At 31.9% G+C, this 26,922-nt stretch overlaps 2 protein-coding genes across 5 annotated transcripts; both read right to left on the bottom strand.

The window, feature by feature from the left end:
• Window positions 1-315: 315 nt before the first annotated feature.
• Window positions 316-15,032, bottom strand: LOC108451830 (polyubiquitin). Of its 3 annotated transcripts, XM_017749521.2 has the most exons (4): window positions 14,873-15,032; window positions 13,035-14,222; window positions 6,596-7,735; window positions 316-2,262 (listed from the first exon to the last, which is right to left on the bottom strand). In XM_017749521.2, exons 2-4 carry the CDS (start codon window positions 14,220-14,222, stop codon window positions 481-483), a joined length of 4,110 nt encoding a protein of 1,369 aa, XP_017605010.2. In that variant the 5' UTR covers window positions 14,873-15,032; the 3' UTR covers window positions 316-480. The 3 variants fall into 3 exon arrangements, with proteins under 3 accessions (XP_017605010.2, XP_017605009.1, XP_017605011.1); XM_017749520.2 differs by lacking the exons at window positions 6,596-7,735; window positions 13,035-14,222; window positions 14,873-15,032 and adding an exon at window positions 3,256-3,409 and having other exon boundaries at window positions 316-2,310; XM_017749522.2 differs by lacking the exons at window positions 316-2,262; window positions 13,035-14,222; window positions 14,873-15,032 and adding an exon at window positions 8,732-8,919 and having other exon boundaries at window positions 6,245-7,783.
• Window positions 15,033-17,735: 2,703 nt separating this feature from the next.
• Window positions 17,736-25,673, bottom strand: LOC108450799 (probable disease resistance protein At4g27220). Of its 2 annotated transcripts, XM_053028495.1 has the most exons (7): window positions 25,224-25,673; window positions 25,011-25,066; window positions 22,888-24,855; window positions 21,139-21,994; window positions 19,393-19,773; window positions 18,745-18,906; window positions 17,736-18,596 (listed from the first exon to the last, which is right to left on the bottom strand). In XM_053028495.1, the coding sequence occupies exons 1-7, from the start codon at window positions 25,656-25,658 to the stop codon at window positions 17,862-17,864; spliced, it is 4,593 nt and encodes a 1,530-aa protein (XP_052884455.1). In that variant the 5' UTR covers window positions 25,659-25,673; the 3' UTR covers window positions 17,736-17,861. The 2 variants fall into 2 exon arrangements, with proteins under 2 accessions (XP_052884455.1, XP_052884456.1); XM_053028496.1 differs by lacking the exons at window positions 17,736-18,596; window positions 18,745-18,906; window positions 19,393-19,773 and adding an exon at window positions 20,063-20,234.
• Window positions 25,674-26,922: the final 1,249 nt, after the last annotated feature.

Here is a 26,922-nt window from a genome sequence, read left to right as displayed (position 1 = left end):
AACAATTCATTAAAAATTAGCTGTTAATTGTTACCCTTTTTGTCGTCTCAGTTTATTGCTCTAAAATATTAATTTACCCTAGCTGTAATTATTAGTATACTAATGGAGTTGATTTGTGGAGCAAATCAGCTCATTTAATATATAAAAAAAATTATCAGATTTTATAACCTCAAAATAAACATAAATTTTAATTGATAAGATAAAAATGGAGTCAAATAAGTTAATCGAACCAGAGCCTAGCCCCCTGAATAATATGATACGATGATCACAGATAACATACATTCCCTATTGTTTAGTCAAAGAGCTTCAAATCTGTTAATTATAAACATAAAACTTTATTCATATAGTAATTAAACATGTGGTTCACTGACCATTTCAGCACCGCAAAGCATAGTTCCCTTGAACAACCACAAACCCACTTTAAAACACAAGCAGTTCATAGAAAAGAAAATTGCGAAATCAACTAAAATAGAAACCCAATTAGAAACCACCACGGAGGCGAAGGACAAGATGCAGTGTGGACTCCTTCTGGATATTGTAGTCAGCTAGAGTTCGACCATCCTCTAACTGCTTACCAGCAAATATCAACCTCTGCTGGTCTGGTGGAATCCCCTCCTTGTCCTGAATTTTCGCTTTCACATTGTCGATCGTGTCTGAGCTCTCCACCTCCAGGGTGATTGTTTTCCCGGTCAAGGTCTTCACGAATATCTGCATCCCTCCTCGAAGTCGCAAAACCAAATGCAGGGTCGATTCCTTTTGGATGTTATAATCCGCAAGGGTCCTCCCATCCTCGAGCTGCTTTCCAGCAAAAATCAACCTCTGCTGGTCTGGAGGAATCCCCTCCTTGTCCTGAATTTTCGCTTTCACATTGTCAATGGTGTCCGAGCTCTCGACCTCCAGGGTGATGGTTTTACCGGTCAAGGTCTTCACGAATATCTGCATCCCTCCTCGAAGTCGCAAAACCAAATGCAGGGTCGATTCCTTTTGGATGTTATAATCCGCAAGGGTCCTCCCATCCTCGAGCTGCTTTCCAGCAAAAATCAACCTCTGCTGGTCAGGTGGGATACCCTCCTTATCTTGGATCTTGGCCTTCACATTATCAATTGTGTCTGAGCTCTCCACCTCCAATGTGATAGTTTTTCCAGTCAAAGTTTTCACAAAAATCTGCATTCCACCACGCAGTCGGAGCACCAAGTGAAGGGTAGACTCTTTCTGGATATTATAATCTGCAAGTGTCCTACCATCTTCGAGCTGTTTGCCAGCAAAAATCAACCTCTGCTGATCTGGTGGAATCCCTTCCTTGTCCTGGATCTTAGCTTTTACATTGTCAATGGTGTCAGAACTCTCAACTTCCAAAGTAATAGTCTTTCCGGTGAGAGTCTTCACAAAAATTTGCATGCCACCACGGAGACGTAACACCAAATGGAGGGTCGATTCCTTCTGAATGTTATAGTCCGCAAGAGTTCGGCCATCTTCAAGCTGCTTTCCAGCAAAAATCAACCTCTGCTGGTCCAGTGGGATCCCTTCCTTATCCTGAATCTTGGCCTTAACATTATCAATCGTATCAGAACTCTCCACCTCCAACGTAATAGTTTTTCCGGTGAGGGTTTTTACAAAAATCTGCATCCCACCCCTAAGACGAAGGACAAGGTGGAGGGTAGACTCTTTCTGGATGTTGTAATCTGCAAGTGTCCTACCATCTTCGAGTTGTTTTCCGGCAAAAATCAACCTCTGCTGATCTGGTGGAATCCCTTCCTTGTCTTGGATCTTGGCCTTGACATTATCGATAGTATCGGAGCTCTCCACCTCAAGGGTGATGGTCTTACCAGTAAGGGTTTTTACAAAGATCTGCATCCCACCCCTAAGACGAAGGACAAGGTGGAGGGTAGACTCTTTCTGGATGTTGTAATCCGCAAGAGTTCGGCCATCTTCAAGCTGTTTACCGGCAAAGATAAGCCTCTGTTGGTCTGGTGGGATCCCTTCCTTGTCTTGGATCTTGGCCTTGACATTATCAATTGTATCAGAACTTTCCACCTCGAGGGTGATGGTCTTGCCAGTAAGAGTTTTCACGAATATCTGCATGCCACCCCTTAGACGAAGCACTAGGTGGAGGGTGGACTCCTTTTGGATATTGTAGTCGGCAAGAGTTCGGCCATCCTCAAGTTGTTTTCCGGCAAAGATAAGCCTTTGTTGGTCAGGAGGAATCCCTTCTTTGTCTTGGATTTTAGCCTTGACATTATCGATAGTATCAGAACTTTCTACCTCAAGGGTGATGGTCTTACCAGTAAGGGTTTTCACAAAGATCTGCATCTGCTGTCAACAAGAAACAATTAATTTACAACTAACAGAACTTATTTAAAAAAATTATACCCCAAAAGAATCCAACAAGAATTACTAAGATTTTAATTTGGCATAGATAAAACCCCAGCCATGGATCAAACAATTATCAAAAGTTAAAAAAATCAAGAACATTATTGATCAATCAATAACTTAGGATTCATGCCAGTTTATTCAACCATGAAGCACTATTAAATCAGACCACAAATAAAAGAAATCAAATAAAGTAAATAAACATAGATAGAAAGCAGAATTAATTTACAACTAATTATGGGAAAAATTCCCAAAAGAATTCAACAAGAATTGTTCAAATATGAAGCACTAAAAAACATAGAAGATATTATCAAAAGCTAAAAAAAATCAAGAATATTATCGATGACCCAAGCCATAAATGATAACATCCAACAAGAATTATTCATCTGCATAGACGAAACCCTAGGCATAGATCAAACAATTATCAAAAGCTAAAAAAATCAAGAATATTATTGATCAATCAAGCGGAATCAAATCAATATTATTGATCAATGCTATTTCAAATCATATAACATCAAGAATAACTTTCAATTTAAGCCAGTTTATCCAACCATGAAGCACTAAACAAATCAGACCCTAAATCAAAAAAACTCAAATAACGTAAATAAAAATCCTTAAGCCAGACCACAATTAACCCATGAAACCCTAAAATCAACAATACCAAAGTCGGCAAATTAATCAACCGAACAAAACAAAATAGAACTTCAGATCTTGATTTCTGAAAAAAGATAAGATCTTTACTAATAGATGTCAATATATTTATCAAAATAGATCCAATTGAACCGATGAAACCTTACCCTAATTACACGGAATAAAAATTTACGAAAATTCAAGAACAAAAATCAAAACCAGAAATAGAAAACCAAGCTGCAAAGAGAAGATTACCTTCTAGGAGAGATTTGGAATCAAGAGAAGACTATTGAAATAATTGGATTTTGATGGGAAATTGGGGGAATTTGTTGATTTATTTATAGGGAGAGATTGCCGACTTAATCGTGTAGATATGACTGTAAATTGGGTACGTATCCGTTTTGGGTCCTTATTTTGGGTTAGGTTTGTTAGGTCAACAAATTTTAATGAAACTTGTTTTGTCTTAGTTAAAATATTTTATCAGTTTTAATTTAATTAGTATTGATTTTATTATTAATATAAAATAACAAAAATATTTATTTTTAACTTAGGTCTTAAAACATGATACCTTTTAGGGCAGGCTATCCTTCCGACATTGTTAATAAAAGTTAAAATGTATAATCACATTTTTCATCCTCCAATTTTGCAAATATATCATTTTAACCCTCAAAATAAAATCTTGTCACTTGTAACTTTCATATCACAATGTTCGCCAAAATAGCCCAAAATAGATAAAAACTTAATAGGTCGCGAACTCAGGGGTGAAGCTAAAATACTTTTTTAGGGGTTGAAATTAAATTATAATTTTTACAACAATAAAAATGCAATTCATCATTTTAATATCCTATATTTTAATAATTTTTAATGGATAAAATTAAATTTTTTTCATTTTTAAGGGAGCCAAAGTACAATTTTACTATTACTAATTTAAAATTTTTAAAATTCTAAGGAGCTTAAATGAAAATTTTTTCATTTTAGGAGGTCGAGGCCTTGCCAACCCCTAACTACGTCCTTGCGTTAACTGTATGATGTGGCATCCCAGGGTGTTAAACAGTTTAACACATGAGATTTCATGTCTGATACTTTTTGTAATGCTTTTAAGTTTTAGGTTGGTAATTTTTTGCATCGGGTTGGTTCTCAAATTTTTTTTATGCAATCTCGAAGATGGTTTTAGATATAAAATGTAAGACCCTAAAATGCTAAACACAAAATAAGTGCAATGCATGTTTTTGTAGTATATCTGATATGAATAAAGCACATTGTCGTGTGCATTGGGTTTAGAATTTTTATCTCTTATATCTATCCATACATATATACTATAATTTTGCGAGTAAATACAATCCCTTCTCTGAAGAAAGAGAAATGAAATTGTGATTCCACCGTTATTCTTATTTTTTCTCAATAGAAGAATGACAAATCAGATTTTTTTTTTAATTTTCAGCTTTTTCCTCCCGAAAAAATTCAAATCTAACTATTAAGAGAAAAAATTAAAATAATATGGAATCACAGTTTAAAACATTTGAATTTATTAATGATTTAGAGATCATTATTTAAGGTTTGGATTATTTTCAAAATCAAATAGAATTGGAATTAATAAGATTGGGTTTTAAATTAGCAAGGTAAATAGGTTCATTTAAAATACCGGATTTTTTTTAGTGAATTATAATAACAGGACAAAGTCTGAACAACAAACACAATTAATGCGACTCGAATTCAGGCCATACCTAAGACGGTGAACACCCTTAACCATCATGCCATCAGATGAAGTTTACCTTAAAATACTAGGCTTTAAGCACATATTAAAAAATAGTATATTAATTATATTTATATTTATAATAGATTACTAATTTAATAATAATTAAATATTACTCAGAATCTAGAAAAAAATTTATTAAACTAAATAATGTAAATTTTACAAATTATATTTAATATAATAAAAGTATATTAATGTTTTTTACTTAAAATATTTACAATTTGGGATTTAGGGTTTAAAATTTGTTTTCTAATTGTTTTGTTCTTTCTCTTCTTGTTTTTTTTTTAATTTTCAGACATGGAATATCACGTGATAAAATTTTTAACACCCTGACACACAACATCATATTGTTAACGGCCTGTTAAGTTTTCCGTCCGTTTTGAGCCATTTTGATAAACTTTGTGATTTCAGGAATTTTATTTTGAGGATAAAATGACTTTTTGCACAGTTGGAGAATGAAAATGTTATTATTCGTTAATTCACATAAATTACATATGAATTATCCCTAAATTTATTAATATATCAAATTATAATAATATTTTATTTTGATTACATTTTATTGAGGGTAAATTAGTTTAAAAGCTGGTTTAAAAATAATTAAGAAATTAGATTGTTTTTCTTTCTCCAAATTTAAGAAAATAAATCAATTTTAGAAAAAAAATATTTGGGTTTTCGTCCAACGAAACTTCTTTTAATAGTTAAAAATCCAACGAACGATTTTTTTTCAAATGGCTAAATTTATTTTATAACGATTAGTTTATTTACTATATATAACCAACTCATTTTTTTTCCTTATTATTCTCTCAATTCACTAAATCTTATTCGTCTATTCTCGTAATTCTCTCAACTATTTTATTCTCAAGTTTCTTGTTAGAAGGTTCTCTAAAAATCTGAATAGTTTTTAAAATCACTTCTAACAAGAAGCAGTTTTAAAAATATTTGTATATTTGAATTTTATTTAGAATTCTCATGTTCAAGAATTCAGAATTTAGAGTTAGGGTTAAGGAGATTAAAAATGTAAAAAGGATTTAATGAAAAGAAATATTTGAATATATATAACAAATAAACTAACCAATAGAAAAAATTTAACCATTTGAAAACAATTCATTAAAAATCAGCTGTTAATTTTTTACCGTTTGGACAAAAACACATGCATCTTACAGGCTGCGTTTTTTATCTCGGTTTATTGCTCTTAAGTATTAATTTACCCTAGCTGTAATTATTAGTATACTAATGGAGTTGATTTGTGGAGCAAAACAGCTCATTTAATATTAAAAAAATATTTATCAGATTTTATAACGTCAAAATGAACATAAATTTTAATAGATAAAATAAAAATGGAGTCAAATATGTTAATCGAACCAGAGCAGATAAAATAAAAATGGAGTCAAATATGTTAATCGAACCAGAGCCTAGCCCCCTGAATAATATGATACGATGATCACAGACAACATACAATCCCTATTGATTAGTCAAAGAGCTTCAAATCTGTTAATTGTAAACATAAAACTTTATTCAAATGGTAATTAAACATGTGGTTCACTGACCATTTCAGCACCGCAAAGCATAGTTCCCTTAAAAAACCACAAACACACTTTAAAACACAAACAGTTCATAGAAAAGAAAATTGCGAAATCAACTAACATAGACACCCAATTAGAAACCACCACGGAGGCGAAGGACAAGATGCAGTGTGGACTCCTTCTGGATATTGTAGTCAGCTAGAGTTCGACCATCCTCCAACTGCTTCCCAGCAAATATCAACCTCTGCTGGTCTGGTGGAATCCCCTCCTTGTCCTGAATCTTGGCTTTCACATTGTCAATGGTGTCCGAGCTCTCGACCTCCAGGGTGATGGTTTTACCGGTCAAGGTCTTCACGAATATCTGCATCCCTCCTCGAAGTCGCAAAACCAAATGCAGGGTCGATTCCTTTTGGATGTTATAATCCGCAAGGGTCCTCCCATCCTCGAGCTGCTTTCCAGCAAAAATCAACCTCTGCTGGTCAGGTGGGATACCCTCCTTATCTTGGATCTTGGCCTTCACATTATCAATTGTGTCTGAGCTCTCCACCTCCAATGTGATAGTTTTTCCAGTCAAAGTTTTCACAAAAATCTGCATTCCACCACGCAGTCGGAGCACCAAGTGAAGGGTAGACTCTTTCTGGATGTTGTAATCTGCAAGTGTCCTACCATCTTCGAGCTGTTTGCCAGCAAAAATCAACCTCTGCTGATCTGGTGGAATCCCTTCCTTGTCCTGGATCTTAGCTTTTACATTGTCAATGGTGTCAGAACTCTCAACTTCCAAAGTAATAGTCTTTCCGGTGAGAGTCTTCACAAAAATTTGCATGCCACCACGGAGTCGTAACACCAAATGGAGGGTCGATTCCTTCTGAATGTTATAATCAGCAAGAGTTCGGCCATCTTCAAGCTGCTTTCCAGCAAAAATCAACCTCTGCTGGTCCGGTGGGATCCCTTCCTTATCCTGAATCTTGGCCTTAACATTATCAATCGTATCAGAACTCTCCACCTCCAACGTAATAGTTTTTCCAGTGAGGGTTTTTACAAAAATCTGCATCCCACCCCTAAGACGAAGGACAAGGTGGAGGGTAGACTCTTTCTGGATGTTGTAATCCGCAAGAGTTCGGCCATCTTCAAGCTGTTTACCGGCAAAGATAAGCCTCTGTTGGTCTGGTGGGATCCCTTCCTTGTCTTGGATCTTGGCCTTGACATTATCAATTGTATCAGAACTTTCCACCTCGAGGGTGATGGTCTTGCCAGTAAGAGTTTTCACGAATATCTGCATGCCACCCCTTAGACGAAGCACTAGGTGGAGGGTGGACTCCTTTTGGATATTGTAGTCGGCAAGAGTTCGGCCATCCTCGAGTTGTTTTCCGGCAAAGATAAGCCTTTGTTGGTCAGGAGGGATCCCTTCTTTGTCTTGGATTTTAGCCTTGACATTATCGATAGTATCAGAACTTTCTACCTCAAGGGTGATGGTCTTACCAGTAAGGGTCTTCACAAAGATCTGCATCTGCTATCAACAAGAAACAATTAATTTACAACTAACAGAACTTATTGAAAAAAATTATACCCCAAAAGAATCCAACAAGAATTACTAAGTTTTTAATTTGGCATAGATGAAACCCCAGCCATGGATCAAACAATTATCAGAAGTTAAAAAAATCAAGAACATTATTGATCAATCAATAACTTCGGATTCATGCCAGTTTATTCAACTATGAAGCACTAAAAATCAGACCCGAAATAAAAGAAATCAAATAAAGTAAATAAACATAGATAGAAAACAGAATTAATTTACAACTAATTTATGGGAAAACTTCCCAAAAGAATTCAACAAAAATTGTTCAAATATGAAGCACTAAAAAACATTGATGATATTATCAAAAGCTAAAAAAAATCAAGAATATTATCGATGAAACCCAAGTCATAAATGATAATATCCAACAAGAATTATTCATCTGCAGAGACGAAACCCTAGGCATAGATCAAACACTTATCAAAAGCTAAAAAAATCAAGAATATTATTGATCAATCAAGCGGAACCAAATCAATATTATTGATCAATGCTATTCCAAATCATATAACATCAAGAATAACTTTCAATTTAAGCCAGTTTATCCAACCATGAAGCACTAAACAAATCAGACCCTAAATTAAAAAACTCAAATAACGTAAATAAAAATCCTTAAGCAAGATCAGAATTAACCCATGAAACCCTAAAATCAACGATACCAAAGGCCGCAAATTAATCAACCGGACGAAACAAAATAGAACTTCAGATCTTGATTTCTGAAAAAAGATAAGATCTTTACAAATAGATGTCAATATATTTATCAAAATAGATCCAATTGAACCGATGAAACTTTATCCTAATCACACGGCATAAAAATTTACGAAAATTCAAGAAAAAAGAAATCAAAACCACAAATAGAAAACGAAGCTGCGAAGAGAAGATTACCTTCTGGGAGAGATTTGGAATCAAGAGAAGATAATTGAAATAATTGGATTTTGATGGGAAATTGGGGGAATTTGTTGATTTATTTATAGGGAGAGATTGCCGGCTTAATCGTGTAGATATGACTGTAAATTGGGTACGTATCCGTTTTGGGTCATTATTTTGGGTTAGGTTTGTTAGGTCAACAAATTTTTATGAAACTTGTTTTGTCTTTGTTAAAATATTTTATGGTATGGATGATTTTCTTGGTATCGAAATTATTATCGGTATAAGAATACGTAAGTTCGAGTGCTATTAAAAAAGAGTTTATATGATAAAAATTTAAAAAAATATTTTCTTGTAACTATAAAAAATAATTGCACTAAATATTAGCATAGTTTAATATCACTAGGAAAAGGGTTAATTGCACTAAATGTCCTTAAACTATGACCTTAATTTTAAATTAGGCTTCGTTTGGATGGGCGATTGACTGCGGTGAGGTGCGTTTAGCTTACTTTTTGTCTCACGCTACAGTATCGCTATAGTATCTAATCTCACCGCCACCGTTGTTTTTACACTAACCGCAGCTAAACGCACCGCCCATCCAAACTCACCCTTAGTCTCTAAGCTTCAAATCATTCTAATTACATCTTTAAGCTATCTAGGTTATATCAATAGGTTTTTTTATTACTAAAATCATTAATTTAACTGTTAAAAGAACATAATTTAAAATGAAATTTTTAAATGAATATTGTAAGAATATATGTTCTAAAAATCTTAAATGAATATAGTCATTTAAGGTTTATTGTGCCACTTCTAGGCTTTCTCTAAAGTTTGATTGCATTCAGGGTCCATTCGGAACTCTTTCAAATTAAAAAGAATAAAGCAAAGGAAAACAAGATCAGTTTCGTAACATCATGGAGCCAGTATCACTACACTAGATTCTTTGATGCTCATGTCGTGACATCCTGTGGCTAGTGTCACAACCCTGAGTCCTCTTCTGCTAAACAAATTAGAATTTCTTTATATTTATTTTAAGATCAATACCACGTAATCCAACACATGTACTAATCAATTTAAACCCATATAACACTTCAATTTATCGACAAATATTTCTTTTATTCATCATACAACAATTTCTCGCTTGATGTCCCAACAATTTCATTTAAATTTCTCTTAAACATTAGCAATTCCATAGTTTATGTCTACTGCTTAGCATTACAAGTCCTTTATTATTTTCCTCCCGGTTGCTTCTCTTCCCTTTTCTTCCTCAACTTCATGGCTATCTTTCTATTTTCTTCTAATTTCTCCATTTCCATCTACTAATTTCTTGCTTTTAAATTGATAAACATACTCTCTAGAGTCTTTACTTCATTTTTCTTCTTTGGTGCCAATGGAAATTTCTAAGAAATTTGGGAGAAATAGCGGGATCACATGACAAGGGACCAAATCGTACCAAAATGAAAACCTCCTCTTCTTATATATATAGTAACGTGAAGAGATGAGAGGAATTTCTAAATCATTAATTTAATTAATTAAAATATTAAAATATATTATAATAAAATAGCATAAAGATAATAATAAAATATTCCACCAATCATATTTCAACAGCAAATATTAAAACATAAAGATAATAATAAAATATTCCACCAATCATATTTCAACAGCAAATATTCATACTTTATTATTATGATAATTATCTTGATTGAGAAATGACTATTTTGCCCTCATAATATCTCAATATTCACTTTTATGTTATTTCTCACTTTGATAAAATTGCAATTTAGTCTCTCTTATTTTTCTACTTACTCAATTTGGTCCTTATTGACCAATTTATTTTACTCTCTAGTGCTTTCCTCCCTTGGGGTATTTGCAGTTTTGGTCCTTTAGTTGTTTTGTATTTATATTTTGACCTCAAAATTTTTTAAATATTTACACTAGGGCTACAACACTTTTCATATTTTTATAATATAATCCCTACCTTAAATTAATACGTCATGTCATGCTTCTTATTTCAATTTCATTTAGTGTCCTACGACCTTCTCTTTCATCAATCTTATACATTATTTCATTAAGAATCTATCACAATTGTTTGCAACCAAGGAGGTTTTTGGGATGTTATAAACTTATTTAACCCTTCAACTTTATAATAAAAAAAATCATCTTAGCCCTCCATTTAATTTTTCTTCTCTTTTAGCTCTTGAATTTTTATCGTTTATCAAATCACTCCAAAATAGATGAAAAAATTAATTCCATTAACTTTACTTGACATAACATCCATGTGTATTTTAATACTTTCTAATAATTTTATCCTTTTTGAATTTAAAAAAACCTTTAAACTTATCTACTTAATATTTAAAAATCTTGAATATATATAATAATATATATTGACACAAACGCTTATTTCATTTGAGCTTGCGTCAATTATTTTCATAAACTTTGAATTTTCCAATTTAATGTATTTTATTTTTATTTTAATATGTATAATTTATTATCTTATATATCTATACTCATTGTTATTTATGCTCTGACTAAGTTGGCGTCATAAGTCAATCAGGCACTAACTCAATTAGAGAAATTATAGAAATGTTATTTCGTAATTAAAATAAATCATATTATTTGAGGGCATTTTTGTCTTCTTTTTTTCACCAAAAGGAAGCTCCATTTTAATGTGTTTTATACAATTTTATTTTAGTATGTGGAATTTATTATTTCCAACAGTTGTATTTCTATACTTCACCCATCAATCAAGTCTCAGCTTAGTTAGGAAATTACCAAAAAAACCTTTTATTTGCAAAGTAAGTTATATGATTTTGTGGGTATTTTTATTTTTTTCTTATAGTTTCATAACCAATAAAAAATTATCCATAACAAGATTTGAATCGAGGACACCATACATATAAAGTTTTTTATTTGAAACTTTAATAAATATATTTATGTTATAAATTTTATATATTTTATATATGAATAATGTTGATTGAATTAGTATTACAAATGAACACGACACCAACTCATGATCAATGAAAACAATTGTATTAATTTAGCATTCTTAATCTAGTGTGTGTGTGTTTTATATTTAAATTTAATTTTACTTACAATTTAATCTATTTTTTATTTTGATATTATATATACATGTGTGATAAAATTTCTAATTATGTATTTTTACGATGATAAAAATATAAATTTATAGAGTCTATATCTTTACAAATTTTTATATGTTGAAAATATAATAAATTTTTTAAAATTTCAATGTAATAAACATATAAAGTTATTTTAAATAAAATATAAATTAACTCGAAAAGCATAAATTGCTAAATTTCAAAAGAAAAAAATCAAGACTAAATTAAAATTATTTATTTGTAAAATAAAATAAAAGAATTACAAAGTTCATTTTAATTTTAATTTTATAAAAGTATATGTTAAATGAAAATATTTATCGTAAATAATAAATGATAAAAGAAAAATATATTATTGCATAATTCTAATGAGACAATTTAGATATCTAATAATTTAAATATCAATTAATTAATTAATAACATGTAAAGTTGCTTTTTAAATTAAATGTTACATAAATATTATATTTGCAAATTAATTTACATTTTAGAAAATAGTAACATATTTTACATTTAACATTTTTATAATATTTAAAGATTTTTTAGACCTTAAAATGAATATTATCTCTTACTAAAAACATAAATATTAAAAACCAATCCCGAAATCCATAGTGACAGACTCAGGAGCAACAAAGAAAATTAAGACGACCGCTGTTTATTGAAGGTATTAATCTTATTTCTTAATTGGTTTCCTCTAGAAATATTAAGGGCACATTCACCATCCTCACTAACCATAATATAACCAGGGAGAGAACATATGAAACAAAAGAGATAATACAGAAATCATGCTTATTACCTAAAATATAATCACAAACTGAGCTAAGCTCGATTTAAGTATAAGACAGTAATATTATTTGAACATCAAACTTTATTCAATACAGTAACTAAAGATGTGGTTCACTGACCATTTCAGCACCACAAAACAGTGTGTTCATTCAACACCACAAACTACTAATGGCTTTCGCCACTTAAAACACCCAACAGTTCCATAGAAATGAAAATTATGAAAACAAGCAGAAGACACCCAATTAGAAACCACCACGGAGGCGAAGGACAAGATGCAGAGTGGATTCCTTCTGAATATTGTAGTCTGCTAAAGTTCGACCATCCTCCAACTGCTTTCCAGCAAAGATCAACCTCTGCTGGTCCGGAGGAATCCCCTCCTTGTCCTGAATCTTAGATTTCACATTGTCAATCGTGTCCGAGCTCTCCACCTCCAGGGTGATGGTTTTCCCAGTCAAGGTCTTCACGAATATCTGCATTCCTCCTCTAAGGCGCAAAACCAAATGCAGGGTGGATTCCTTTTGGATGTTATAGTCCGCAAGCGTCCTCCCATCCTCAAGCTGCTTTCCGGCAAAAATCAACCTCTGCTGGTCTGGAGGAATTCCCTCCTTGTCCTGAATCTTCGCTTTAACATTGTCAATGGTGTCCGAGCTCTCGACCTCCAGTGTTACGGTTTTACCAGTCAGGGTCTTAACGAATATCTGCATCCCTCCTCGAAGGCGCAGAACCAAGTGCAGGGTTGACTCCTTTTGGATGTTATAATCCGCAAGAGTCCTCCCATCCTCGAGTTGCTTTCCAGCAAAAATCAACCTCTGCTGGTCAGGTGGGATACCCTCCTTGTCTTGGATCTTGGTCTTCACGTTATCAATTGTGTCTGAGCTCTCCACCTCCAATGTAATAGTTTTTCCAGTCAAAGTTTTCACAAAAATCTGCATTCCACCACGCAGTCGCAGCACCAAGTGCAGGGTTGACTCCTTTTGGATGTTATAATCCGCAAGCGTCCTCCCATCCTCGAGCTGCTTTCCGGCAAAAATCAACCTCTGCTGATCTGGTGGAATACCCTCCTTGTCCTGAATCTTCGCCTTAACATTATCAATGGTATCAGAACTCTCCACCTCCAAAGTGATGGTTTTTCCGGTGAGGGTTTTTACAAATATCTGCATCCCACCCCGAAGACGAAGGACAAGGTGGAGGGTAGACTCTTTCTGGATGTTGTAATCAGCGAGGGTTCGGCCATCTTCAAGTTGTTTACCTGCAAAGATAAGCCTCTGTTGGTCTGGAGGGATCCCTTCCTTGTCTTGGATCTTGGCCTTGACATTATCAATCGTATCAGAACTTTCCACCTCGAGGGTGATGGTCTTGCCCGTAAGGGTTTTCACAAATATCTGCATGCCACCCCTTAGACGAAGGACTAGGTGGAGGGTGGACTCCTTTTGGATGTTGTAGTCGGCAAGAGTTCGGCCATCCTCGAGTTGTTTTCCGGCAAAAATAAGCCTCTGTTGGTCTGGAGGAATGCCTTCTTTGTCTTGGATTTTGGCCTTGACATTATCAATAGTATCGGAGCTTTCCACCTCAAGGGTGATGGTTTTACCAGTAAGGGTTTTCACAAAGATCTGCATCTGCTCCCAACAAAAAAACAATTAATTCACAACTAAAAAATTTTATAAAAAGTTCCCGAAATAATCCAACAAATTACTAGACTTCAATTTGACATAGATAAAAGAATATTATTGATCAATGCCACTTAAAAATCGAAGAACATCAAGAATACCCGACAATTTAATAGATAAACCATTATCAAAAGCAAAAATAAAAAAATAAAAAAATCAAGAATATTATTGATCAATCAAGCGGAATCACATCAATATTATTGTTCAACGCTATTTAAAACCATATAACGTCAAGAATAACTTCCATTTAAGCCAGTTAATACAACCCCGAAGCACTAAACAAATCAGACACTAAATCAAAAAACTCAAATGAAGTAAATAAAATCCTTAAGCCAGATCAGATCTAACCCATGAAACCCTAAAATCAACAATACAAAAGTTCGCAAATCAATCGACTGGACAAAACAAAATAGGATTTTAGATCTTGAATTCTGAAAAAAATAAGATCTTTACAAACAGATGCCAATATATTTATCGAAATAGATCCAATTTAATCGATGAAACCTTACCCTAATTACACCCAATACAAATTTACGAGAAATCACGAACAAAGAACTCAAAACCGGAAATAGAAAAAGAAGCTGCAAAGAGAAGATTACCTTCTGGGAGAGAATCGGAATCGAGAGCTTGCTTTGGGATCGAGAGGACTAAAAGAGAAGACGATTGAAAATTCTCAATTTTGATGAGAAACTTGGGGGAATTTGTTGATTAATTTATAGGGAGAGATTGCCGACTTCGTTAAGAAAAGTGGGTTAAAAAAATCAAAATCACCGGTCCATATGAAGCCACGTAGAAAGCTAAGTTTGGATAAAGACGCTGCCGTTTCGTCTAGGAAAAGTGGCTAATTTTGGTAAGTATATATTCTTTAATTCCTTATTTTAAATTATCTGGCTAATTAAAATAATATTTTTATTTGAATTATTTAGTTTAATTAAAATGTTATAATATAAAATTCAAATCATAATTATAACATTTTAACATATTCAACAAAGGAATATTTTTGAAAATAATTAATTTTAATATAACGTGTATTACATATGATTTTGGGTGTTTAATATTTAATTAATTTTTAAGAAACTTGAGCACTTTCTGTCTGCCAAATTGTGTTATTATGCGGCTATTTTTGGAAGTGTCAGAAGTTGAAGAATTCATCCTATTGGCCCCTTTTGTTTTTCAATACATGATGAGGGGTCAAATTAAGATATTTCTGTTCTAATTTATGTTCTTTTTGACATGCTAGAAACTGATGAAAATATAATTAGTGAATCATTTATAAATAATGATTAACTTAAACAGTATATATTATCTGAGGAATTGTATTCTTTTAATAGTACCCTTTTCTTTTCTATGTAACACATTTTGTTCTGACATTGAACTACACTAAACTATTTGACATAAATTATGGCTCTCGAAAGTTGGAAATAGCTGTTAACAAAGCAATGGAGTTAGCTTCCATGGGAGACACAGGTCAATGCATATGGAGTATATAAAAATTGGGAACTGTGTATAAGTGTTCAACTTGAAGGCAGGTTCCTTGTCTCAAGTCTGGAGAAACTACATTTGAAGGATATGCAAGAGTTGCAAGTACTTCAAAATCTTACTCATCTTGAAATAGTTGATTGCAAGAGATTAAGACATATCTTCACACCCATGTTTTCTCCAAATTTTCTGCAATTGAAAGACCTAAATTTGTGATGAGGTAATGAACTGGACCAAATCATTTTCAAGTATCAAACTTCTCTATCATCTTCAAATGGTCTTCGACGACAAATAAGCTTTCCTAACTTGACAATAATATGGATCAACAACTGCAACAAATTAGAATGTGTCTTTCCTTTAAGTGCTTCTCTCTGTCTTCCAATACTCGAAGAGTTCAAAGTGGAAGAATTGTCTAAATTAGAGCATGTATTCGGACATAAAGATGAAACAAACACTGTAACTGAAGAGGATATGGTAATTGCAGACTTCAATAATTTTTTAATTGCTTACTGATATAATCAACTGGACTTTTGTTTTCACAGAAGTTAAGTCTTCATGATGAGAAGAATAATACTCAACTGTCTAAAACACAAGGAGACCACTTCCTAAATTTGGAAGATGTAAAACTTAACAATTGTGGAGTTGAAGAGGTGTTTCAGCTGAAGGGTCTTCAATTTCATATTTTTCAAGAGTCTGAAAATTCACCAAGTGCTTGAAATAATTGTTAGTAAACTTTGGTCTTTTGAAAGTAGTTCATAGGTATACGTGGAAACTAAGACACAAATATGCACTTACTTCCCTTTGAGCTTGCACCACCACTTTACTGCTTTGGCAACCTTCCTTAGTGGTTGCTCCCCTGTTTCCATCAATTGAAATTGAAACATATTCTTGAACTCGTTGAGAAAAACTTCCATGATGACTTTGTTCTAATCTATCGTGTCATGCTTTTAGAAAAGCACAGATGCCCCTGTATTGCACTAAGCCTTGAGCATATGGGGTTTAGGGCTTTCTAATCATTCTAATTAAATGATAGGGGTATTTTAATACCTGAAAGGTAAGATCATGGGAACATGGCAAGTGATTAGTGGTCATAGGGATACATTGTCATCTCGACCAATCTTATGTGTATAAAATCCTATATAGGTACTAGTTTGGGCTAATAAATAGATAATAAGCTGATCATGACTTTATTTTCGGTGAGAAATATCGTTGGATTAGATTATATATGTAAAACTATTAAAAATAGAAGCATAATAATAAGTTAAAACACTACAATGGTTTACTATGGTGTAAATTAAAGGTGCAACGTAACTATAATTAACTAAATTATTAGTTGGAAGTAAGAGACGATACATCCTTTTGCTTCACAACTCCATTAAAGTAAACTTTTAAACCAGTTAGAAACAAAGTTATCAACACACCTATTTTTAACAAAATAATAAAAATAAACACAGGTGAATCACACTATATTTGGTTATTACATAGGTAAATTTAGAAAAGAAAAAGAAACTAAAAATTTAAATCGAAAACCATGTTTTTACCTGCATTTAGTTGATATTTTTGAACTTATGATACTTCGAATCTTCATTTTCCATTTTGCATTCATGTCCATTTGGATATGGGTATATATTATCTTCTAAATATATAAAAAAAAACCTTAAAAAAAATCAATAAACTCATGTTAGATAGAAATTATATTAGACACTTGAACAAAAAAAATCCAAACAATATAGATCTTCACCTATTGATTTATGTAACATGGCTTTGAAAGCTGTTCTAAAAAAATCCATTCTTTCATGTAATGTGTGGTAGTTGACTCCCACCCCAGTGGCTCCAATTTATATTCTTGTTGAAAATTGCATCAGTGACAGTCTCTTCAATCGCATCTTGCTTAACCAATTGGGGTGTCTTAAAAAACAATTGAAGAAAATATTATAACTGAAATTTTAATCTCATGTCATCAAGGAAAAAATAAGAAACATATAATAATTTACTAGATTAGTTAAGTAATTTAAGTAAAAATTTTATGCCTTTTGTTGTAATTGTTATAACTACATAGAACAAAGTAAGATTAAAGGATTGCAGGTTTGTTATGCAATGCACAAATTTTTATGAATCAATGAAGAAACTAGTAGTCAACTTAGGGCAATCTTTTACTTCCAATTCTATCAATGCTGGCAATACAAGATGACATCCTTTGGGACAGAAGTGAATGAGACTTGGTAGCTCTTCAAGTGTTAACCTTTCTAATTTATCAAATTTCGTCTCCTCTTCAGCTGCCACTTCCACTTCGTTTTCTAATTTGAATACTTGTTCCAATTTAGAGTTCCTTTTCAATTCTAGACTTTCAAGTTTTGGAAGAACAGGAACAAATCCAAAAGGAAAGAGACTTTTCAAATTTCCACAATTTGTAACTATGATCTGAGTCAAATTTGGAAAGCTTAGAGGTTGGAGGCCAATATCAACATTTGATGATGAAGAAGAAACTTGATCCTTGGCTAAAATGATTTGTTCTAATTCATCACACCCCTTGATGCAAAGATACATCAAATGTGATAAACTGCGAGCATTCGCAGGTGAAAATATATATCTTAACTTCTTGCAATCACTTACCTTTAGAGATGTAAGGTTATTAAGGGTTACGACTTGAGCAAAATCATTCCATATAATCCGTACTTTCAATAAATTGGTCAAGTATAATTCTTTTATGCTTGAGAACGAGTATCCACCTTGAACTTGAAATACTTCTTCATGATTCCCAACTACTATACAATCTTTATTCAATACATGAACATCAATGTTGCATAATTGGTGGCTATTTCCCACGTCTCTAAGAACCAATTCCTGCGTACACATAGAAATCCTAACAAATGTCATAAAAACACACTGGAGTAAATGTTACCCGTAAGTATTCATATTTTTACATATTCCAAGTAATAGAGAATACTACTTCTCTAATCCATATACAAAATGTAAACAATTTAAATAATACCTTTATTAGCGGAGCTTGTACAATGAAGCATGAGAATTGGGGACAATTTATCACTGTTAAATATTGCAGAAAGGGCACATTAAGTAGAGTGTTTGGTAACACATATTTCAATATTTGGCAATTTACTATATCAAGAGTTTCCAATTTTGGCCAGCAATGATTCTGCATGAATGAACCACATATTTAGATATTATACATAATATATTTGTTTAAATAAAATTGAGAAATATCATTTATAAAACACAATTTAAGTTATAAATAATTTCTTTATCAAAACATATGAAAAGAAATAAATTCATCTTTGAACATACTTAACTCTATACAACAACCGCTTCAAAATCATTAATCATGACTATAGAACAATAAAAATACAATATTCATTGTAATTGCTAATGAGAGAGATATAATTCTAATGCTCATTCAATTTTAAAATAAACGAATCATGAATATAAATTTTTCGGTCCAATTCTATATTTGAAAAGTTTTGAATAAAAATATTAAGTCTTCACAAACGAATTTTGATAAGTTGCAAATTAACATGCAATTGATAAATTTAAATTTTTAAAATAAAGTTGAAATATTAATTATTTTATGAACATAAAAATGATTTGAGTCCAAAAACAAACAAGCAAAAATATAGAAAAGTACCTGTAATTCAAAATCATCCTTATTTGTTTCCATGTTGAAGACTTGTATAAGTCGAGGACAATCTAGTATACTGATACAATTCAGGTTGGGAAGCCATTGAGCCAATGTACTTGAACACAAATATTTCAAGTTTTCACAATATTCTATATGGACACTTTCCAGTTTTGGCCAGAACAGGGGATAATGATTTTTCATGTTTGAAACATATATTTCATCCACTTTTTCCACTTCTTCGATTAAATGTTCCAAAAAGGAGCAATCCCGAATCATGAGAAATTTCAAATGCTCCAAAGTCCGAGCAGTGAATTCCGAAAAGAGATATTTGAAATTCAACAATGCAATTGAAGTTAACTCTAAATGAGTTAAATTTACAAAAGATTCCTGTCATTAAATAATATTTATTAGTCAAAACCAGCCACTAAAATAAATTCATTATACAATGATATCAATATATATTTACATACCCACTAATTTTAATATCTCACATATATTATCAAATCATAATATACTACATTACAATTGATTAAAATCAAATTTTGATTTAAATTCAATAAAAATTGAATTGAACATTACAATTCAAATCAATTTTCAATTTTCTTCAAATTTAAAAAAAATTAAACATAGAAGTACCTGTGATCCAAGTCCACGATGCAGAATATCTTGTCCATACTTATTTTGTTCCATATTGAAGAATTGTATAAATTCAGGACAACTTTCTATAGAAACAGATTTCAAGGATTGACGCCCCAGAGTCAAAGTGTTTACATAAACATATTTCAACCATTGGCAAAATTTTATTCGAAGAATTTCCAATTTCGGCCAGCAACAAAAGGACAATCATTCTGCATGTTTCAAACACACATCTTACTAAGTTATTTATTTTAATGTTTTATTTTAATATTATAGACATATTAATATAAAAATTGACTCGAATATACATTCAACTTTAGAATTTTATAAATCACAATTATAACAAGATAAAATATTAAAACACGAATATGCAATATTTATACTTAGATTTTTTTTAGTATACAACTAATAAGTTGGAACAAAAATAGCATGGCGCTTGAACAAAAGCTAGAGGTTACAGCGGTTTGGTTGTTACAACTTCAAAAATCAATAAATCACTATTATAAAAATTAAAAATATCGAAACATATATGTGAAATATAAAAATTAGAAAGGGAATAAATTATATTAAGATAATCCTAAAATATATAATATTCAGGCACCAACGATAAAAGGCCACATCATCAACTTTTAAAAATGTAAAAAGTCTTATTATGCATTCATCCTTATTTAATATATTCTCTAACTTAATTTAACTTTAATTAAATTACTTAACAAATTAAAATTTTTAATAAATAAAAACATGTTTTCTAAATAGTATGCAACAAAACAAAGGTGTGTGAGTTTGTGTGCATGAGAGTGGAAATAAGCAAAGAGTGAATGGTGAATGTATAACTAGTTAGGTAGTAATTGAGAGGGGGAGGAAAATATATTTTTATTTTGCGTTGGTGTATTTGTTTTGAGTAATAAAAGTAAATTTCTTTAGTGGCAACTACACTTCCAACAAACCAAATACACAAATAATATAAGAATCTAAACTCAATAAATACTAAACCAAGCAATTCACTTCAAGTCAGTTTTTGGTTTTCTTGCAATTTGTCTCATCCCTGAAAGGTGCTATCAAAAAGCTAAAAGAATTAAGAAGATTAAAAAGTTTGGAGAGAATAGGTATCCATACCTCAATAATCTCTTCTTCTTGGACAAAACCAATGACTTGCTCTACTTTATCGCAGTACCTTATGGTGAGCTCTTGTAGATGCAACATACTTAGAGCTTGGCAAGTTGTGAAGATTGTTTTTAGTTTATCGCAACCTGAAATTGTTACAACCTTTAGTCTCGTGAGGCTTACAATTTCTTGATGTGATGGCTTTAATTTCCATATGCTCTCCAAGTTCGGCAATGAATCTAGATTCAATATTGTTAAATTTGAGAGAAGTGGTATCTGACATTGCACCTTTTCAGAAAGTTCATCAATTTGAAATATCACTTGTAACTGCTCACATTTTTTGATGATCACTTGCTTAAGGTTTTGCAAGAACCTAGTCGGAGAAAGACCGTAGCACAACCCTTTCAATGAACCCATGCTTTGTATATATAATTCCACCAAATTGGAGAATGCAACACTTGGCCCTTGATCCCTTGTTATAACAGTCAAGAATTCCATATCATAGCAAGATTCAAGCTCCAAAGAAGTCAACTCATTTACTCCCATTTCACCTATGCTTGGCACGATGTTCTTTTGTCCTCTAACATTCTGTAACTTCAACTTTTCCACATTGTAAAATAAATTGTTAAATGCACTCAATGAGGATGGGAAGTTACAAATTTTCAATGTTCTAAGCGCCGACTCATAGGAAAAATGCTCATTTACAACTATAGTGTACATTTGTAGTTTAGGGAACACAAAATCTTCTTGAGAAAATTGATCAGTAGAAAGTCTCAATGATAGCGCAGTTAAACAAGACAATGAATTCAACTCCAATAAGTTGATAGTGTTTTGGCTATGCACATGTAACTCTTGCAACGAATTCAACCTGTTATATTCATAAAAAAAGCAGCATTAATTATCAAGTTATGTGACATAAATACTAGGTCCAAAAAAGGAAAAAAAAACTCTCATGTGAGTCAATTATTTGTGTTTAAAAAAACACATTTTTATTTTTTATGCAAAAGATTAAATCATATAATTTTGAAAAAAGTAAAATTCCTTAATTGGCTTTTTTATTAAATTAAACTTTGAGTAATTTTGTATATTAATTTTGTATAGTTATATTGAAAAGAATTTATTAATTTTGATGATCTATTAAAGTTTGAAGTGTCTACCGTATTAAACTTCCTTAATTAATATTTTATTGAATATTTCATATTTACTTGATCATTATTAATAAAAGAATTTATTGGTTCACATGTTAGTACATGAATGTATACTTCATGCAGAAATTACATTATATATCTTGTATATCAAGTAAACAAAATACTTTAAAATTTATAAATGTATTCAAAAATAAAAATTTTGAAATTCAAAAACTATAAAAAAAATAGCATGAAGTAAATATGAATTACCATGCGGACTTTCATGTTTAAAAACTTAACATTTTAGTTAGTATTTCCGTTATAAAATAATTCTAACACATTTTAAAAAGTTGATGCTCAAATTGACTTTTTTAAAATGTTCAAAACAAAATTTAACTAAAAAGAAAAGAATAAAGACTAAATTGATAAATCAAGCAAATGTTAAGGGCTAACCTTTAAGTTATTTTTAAATATTTATTAAGTTGAATATTTGAAATATATATTGTGATATCTCCACGTGCAAGGATTATGTGTTAAAACTAGTATTCTAAAATAAAAAAATACCTATTAAAGTAATTAATAGGAAAATAAATGATTTCAAAAGAAATACGGATATGATAAAAAAGAAGATTACCTTGATAGCAAGCTTGGGTGGATTTTGATTTCTGATTCCTCATAAAATTGAACTCCTGAAAGACGTAAGTACTTCAGTGTAGGCAATTTCACTAATTTTTCACTTATCCCAAAAATTTTAGTTTCAAACAATGCAAGAATCTCAAGATTTGTCAGCGATGATGGGAAGATTTTAAGCTCACAACGAACACAACACAAAGTTTTGAGATTCGGTAAGGAAGGGAATCTTTTTGCTGAGAAACTGACATGTTGGAGAAATAAAATTTGGAGGGCTTTCATTTCTTCAAAAAATGTACTGGAAACCACTAGGACATCATCCCGCCTCCACTTCCACTCCCCCTTGAGAAACAAAGTCTTGAGCTTTGAAAATTCCACTTTGTCAGGAAATTTTATGTTACTACTACAATTCCATAAAGCGATTGCAGTATAACATTCAAAACTTTCAACCATATCAGGCCATTTTTTCAACTTATCTTTTACCATGAACCTATTTTCTCCGGTTGATGTTAGCCAATGAGCAAAATCTCGAACCACATCATGCATTCTTATCCTTTTTGCATCATCAGCTCCCAATAACAAGCCAGATTTTTGGAGTTTTTTAAGTGCCATAACCATTTCATTCCTTTTATCTTCAATCGAGTTAGCATTAGGGAACAATCCTACTCCAATTCCGCACATAATCAATATCTCAATAGGTATTTCAGTATCTTCAAGAAAAAGGGAACACAGTAAGAAACATATTTGGATGTCATTTTCGGTCATTTGGTTATTGCCTTTCTTCAAATAATCGTAGCTAAGCTTAAGAGGCCGGAGGACATCTCCGAAATCTTCATTATCCAAATGCCTTGAGTCCTTGAATCTCTGATTTACGGCTTTCAACCCATTTAAATCTAAACCCTCACCTTTAACAGCTTTGGCCACGACAACAATTGCAAGAGGCAATCCCTTACATTGAGCAGCAACCTTTTTGGCTTCATTATTCAAGGCGGAACTGTTACCTTCTAAACCAGCTTGATCTCGAAATAAAACCCATGCTTCGTCTTCGGATAAGATGCCAAGTTGAATTTCCTTCTGACAGTTCATTTTAGTGCAGACCTGTTGACGACGTGTAGTCAGAAGAATTTTACAACCCTTGTGGTCATCACCGAATGGAATTCCGATAATCTTCAATTCGAATTCTTCCCAGAGATCGTCGACAATTACGAGGATTTTGTTCACGCGTTGCATACTCTTGAATAGCTCTTCTGCTCTTCCTTCTCGGCTACTTGTTTGAAATTTTAAACCAAAAACATCTGCAACTTTATCTTGAATATTGTTGATGTTTGGATTTTGAGACATAGTAAACATCACAACTTTATCAAAGAGCTTTTGTTCTCCAGCATGCTTCCCAACTTCTTGGGCTAAAGTTGTCTTACCAACTCCTGGCATTCCGTACAGTCCGATCATGTTGACAGCTTTCATAGCCTCCATGATCTGGTTCAAAGCTGATTTTGAAGATTTAGAGTCCATGAAATGCGTGGATGTGATGAACTCTATTCCTTGAAGAGAACCGCGAGAGCCCACCTGTGCAAAGTTAGAAGTCTGTAAAAGTTTAGAGATAATAGGAGTCTTCTCTGCCAGTTTCTTACTTAAGCAGTATCGCCAGCCCCATTGAGGACACCATTTGAAACACTTGACGCGATCTATTTCATCTTGCAAGTTCTGGGTTTGTTCCAGTTCTTTCTCAGCCCTTTTAAGCCAGTCCTCAACGTCCTCATAGATGACCTCAATTTGCCTTTTAGCCTCATCGACACGAGTGTCCACCCTCTGTTTCCTCAATTTAAGTGCGTTTCGTTGATTCGTGAAATCTTGAACAATCTGTCCATAACAGAAAAAGTAACGGAGATAGGGTGATGCGCATTCCATTGCCTGGTTTGTCATATTTTCGACAGCAGCAGAGGCAACAGATTCGGCCATTTTTGTTGATGGTCTGATGAGGTTGAACAAAAACTTTGGTTATTAGTAAGAAGATTATCAATTGTGACAAATAAAATGGAATGGAAGGTAGCAATTAAGAAGCTGTAATTATTGTTGTAAACCAAAGCGATTATTATTGAAGAAGCTAGAAAATATTCATGAACTTACCTCTCTTTCTGTCTGTGAATACCAGAAAGTAAATAGAGCTTCAGAGAAATAAGTAGCTGTAAAAGATGAAAAGAGTAATTTAGAGCAGGTAATAGAAAATTGTGAAGGCCAATAAATAAAATAGAGATCCACACCAACACAAACTGAATGGCATTCAACAAAAAGATGAAAATATATAGCAAGGAAGATGAGGAGCAGTTCCTCAAGACTTACCTTCACTGAACTATCCTCTGCACTGTTTCTTTTGCCAAGCGGAAAATCAAGGTATGAAGAAAGATTGGTTTTCAGAAATAAAAGAAGGTTTTTTTTTTCCTTAATTGAGACGATACAAGAAGATGTGAAAACTAAAAAACAAAGAGTGAAAACGATCAGAAACACAGATTTGAGAATTTGAAAGCAAAAAACAATTCGGATGATGAAAAAACAATGGATATGAAAGCAGGTTTTTTGTTTTTTTTTTTCCCTTAATTGCATATTTAAAGTGGTGAAATTGTTAGTTGAGGCCATTGATTTGAGTTTTCTTTGCTTTGCGCTCCTCAAATAATTAAAGGAAAGAATGGAGACTAGACTAATTTTATGAGTGACGATGACAAGTCGTGATGTAAAGATTGTGGGTTTCTTCATCACTTTCGCTAGTGGGACAGCCATTGTCGATGAATTATTGATGGTGAAATTGTTAGTTGACGCAATTGATTTGAGTTTACTTTGCTTTGCTCTCCTCAAATAGTTGAAGAAAAGAAAAGAGAGTAATTAATTATGGAGATTGTCTGTTTCTTCACCACTTTTTAGGTATTGTTGGTGAATTCTTCACCTTGTTATTTTTTGATGAATAATTGATGAGTTTGCGCTCTTACTTTTTACTACTTTTACCTTACCTGCTTCCTTTGCTTAGTTATGGTGTATAAATATCACCTAATAAATAAGTTATTATCAATTTAATGGTGGGTGATTAAAATTAGGAACATGAGCATAGTTGTGTGATTATTGTTACAGTTAACTCTAATATGTTTGTCGTGTCAATTTTTAAAATAGTATAAGTTAACCTAATGAATTTAATAATTACCATTTGAAGTCTTGACTTGAATGGAGTAATGGTTAAAATTCTTATCAGACACCTATTTAATATGGTTTCGGACCTTGTATCAAAAAATTAAAAACTAAAAATAATAAAAATAAAGTATAAAATTTAAATATGGAACTTAAAAATTACTAGAGTAAACTATCAAAATAGTCACTTGTGTTTGCCTCAAGTTATATTTTAGTCACTTATATTTAAAATATTAGATTGTGTTGTAATATTTTTGTCACTGAGCCGTTAATTGTTGTTAACAGTATAACAGTAACATTAGATTATTATTTTAAACAAAAAATTTAGGTTAAGTTCTAAAATTGGTCCCTATATTTTTTCATTTTTAACAATTTGATTTTTTTATTTTTTTAACTTTTTTTCATTCTCTCTCATTACTCCTTTGTTTTCCTCCCTTCTCTATTTCTTTTAACGTATTTTTTCTATGTTTTCTATTTGTTAAAATTAGTCCTTATACTTTTATTTTTTTGAACAATTTAATTTTTTCGTGTGAGGCGAACTTTTGGATTAGTTTTAACAAATGAAAAACATGGAAAAATTACGTTAAAAGAAATGGAGAAGTGAGGGAAACAGAGAGAGAAGAAAAAAAAATGAAGTTAATAGAACATAAAAGAAAAAAATTTAAATTGCTTAAAAAAAAAGAGGATTGATTGTATAAATTAACCTAAATTTTTTGTTTGAAATGATAATTTAACGTGCCGTTACACTGTTGACAGCTCATTAACTAAAATGTCACAACACAATAATGTAAGTGACTAAAACATAAAATTTTAAATATGAATAACTAAAATGTAACCCAAAATAAACAAAAATAACTATTTCAAT

The sequence above is a fragment of the Gossypium arboreum genome, chromosome 5, assembly GCF_025698485.1.
Source record: "Gossypium arboreum isolate Shixiya-1 chromosome 5, ASM2569848v2, whole genome shotgun sequence".
Classification (NCBI taxonomy): domain Eukaryota; kingdom Viridiplantae; phylum Streptophyta; class Magnoliopsida; order Malvales; family Malvaceae; genus Gossypium; species Gossypium arboreum.
The sequence above is the reverse complement of the archived record's forward strand: the minus strand, read 5'-3'. Positions and strand labels throughout refer to the sequence as shown.

Bases quoted from the DNA above. Each gene is read 5' to 3' on its own strand.
- LOC108450799 (XM_053028495.1), bottom strand. From the start codon at position 25,658: ATGGCTGTCCCACTAGCGAAAGTGATGAAGAAACCCACAATCTTTACA. The intron at 21,995-22,887 runs GTAATCTTCTTT...TGAATATAACAG, and splicing joins CACCCAAGCTTGCTATCAAG to GTTGAATTCGTTGCAAGAGT. The intron at 19,774-21,138 runs GTATGGATACCT...ATTTAATGACAG, and splicing joins AAGAAGAAGAGATTATTGAG to GAATCTTTTGTAAATTTAAC.
- LOC108451830 (XM_017749521.2), bottom strand. From the start codon at position 14,222: ATGCAGATCTTTGTGAAAACCCTTACTGGTAAAACCATCACCCTTGAG. The intron at 7,736-13,034 runs GTGGAGAGCTCG...ATCACCCTTGAG, and splicing joins GGAAAACCATCACCCTGGAG to GTAGAAAGTTCTGATACTAT. The intron at 2,263-6,595 runs GTCGAGAGCTCG...ATCACCCTTGAG, and splicing joins GTAAAACCATCACCCTGGAG to GTAGAAAGTTCTGATACTAT.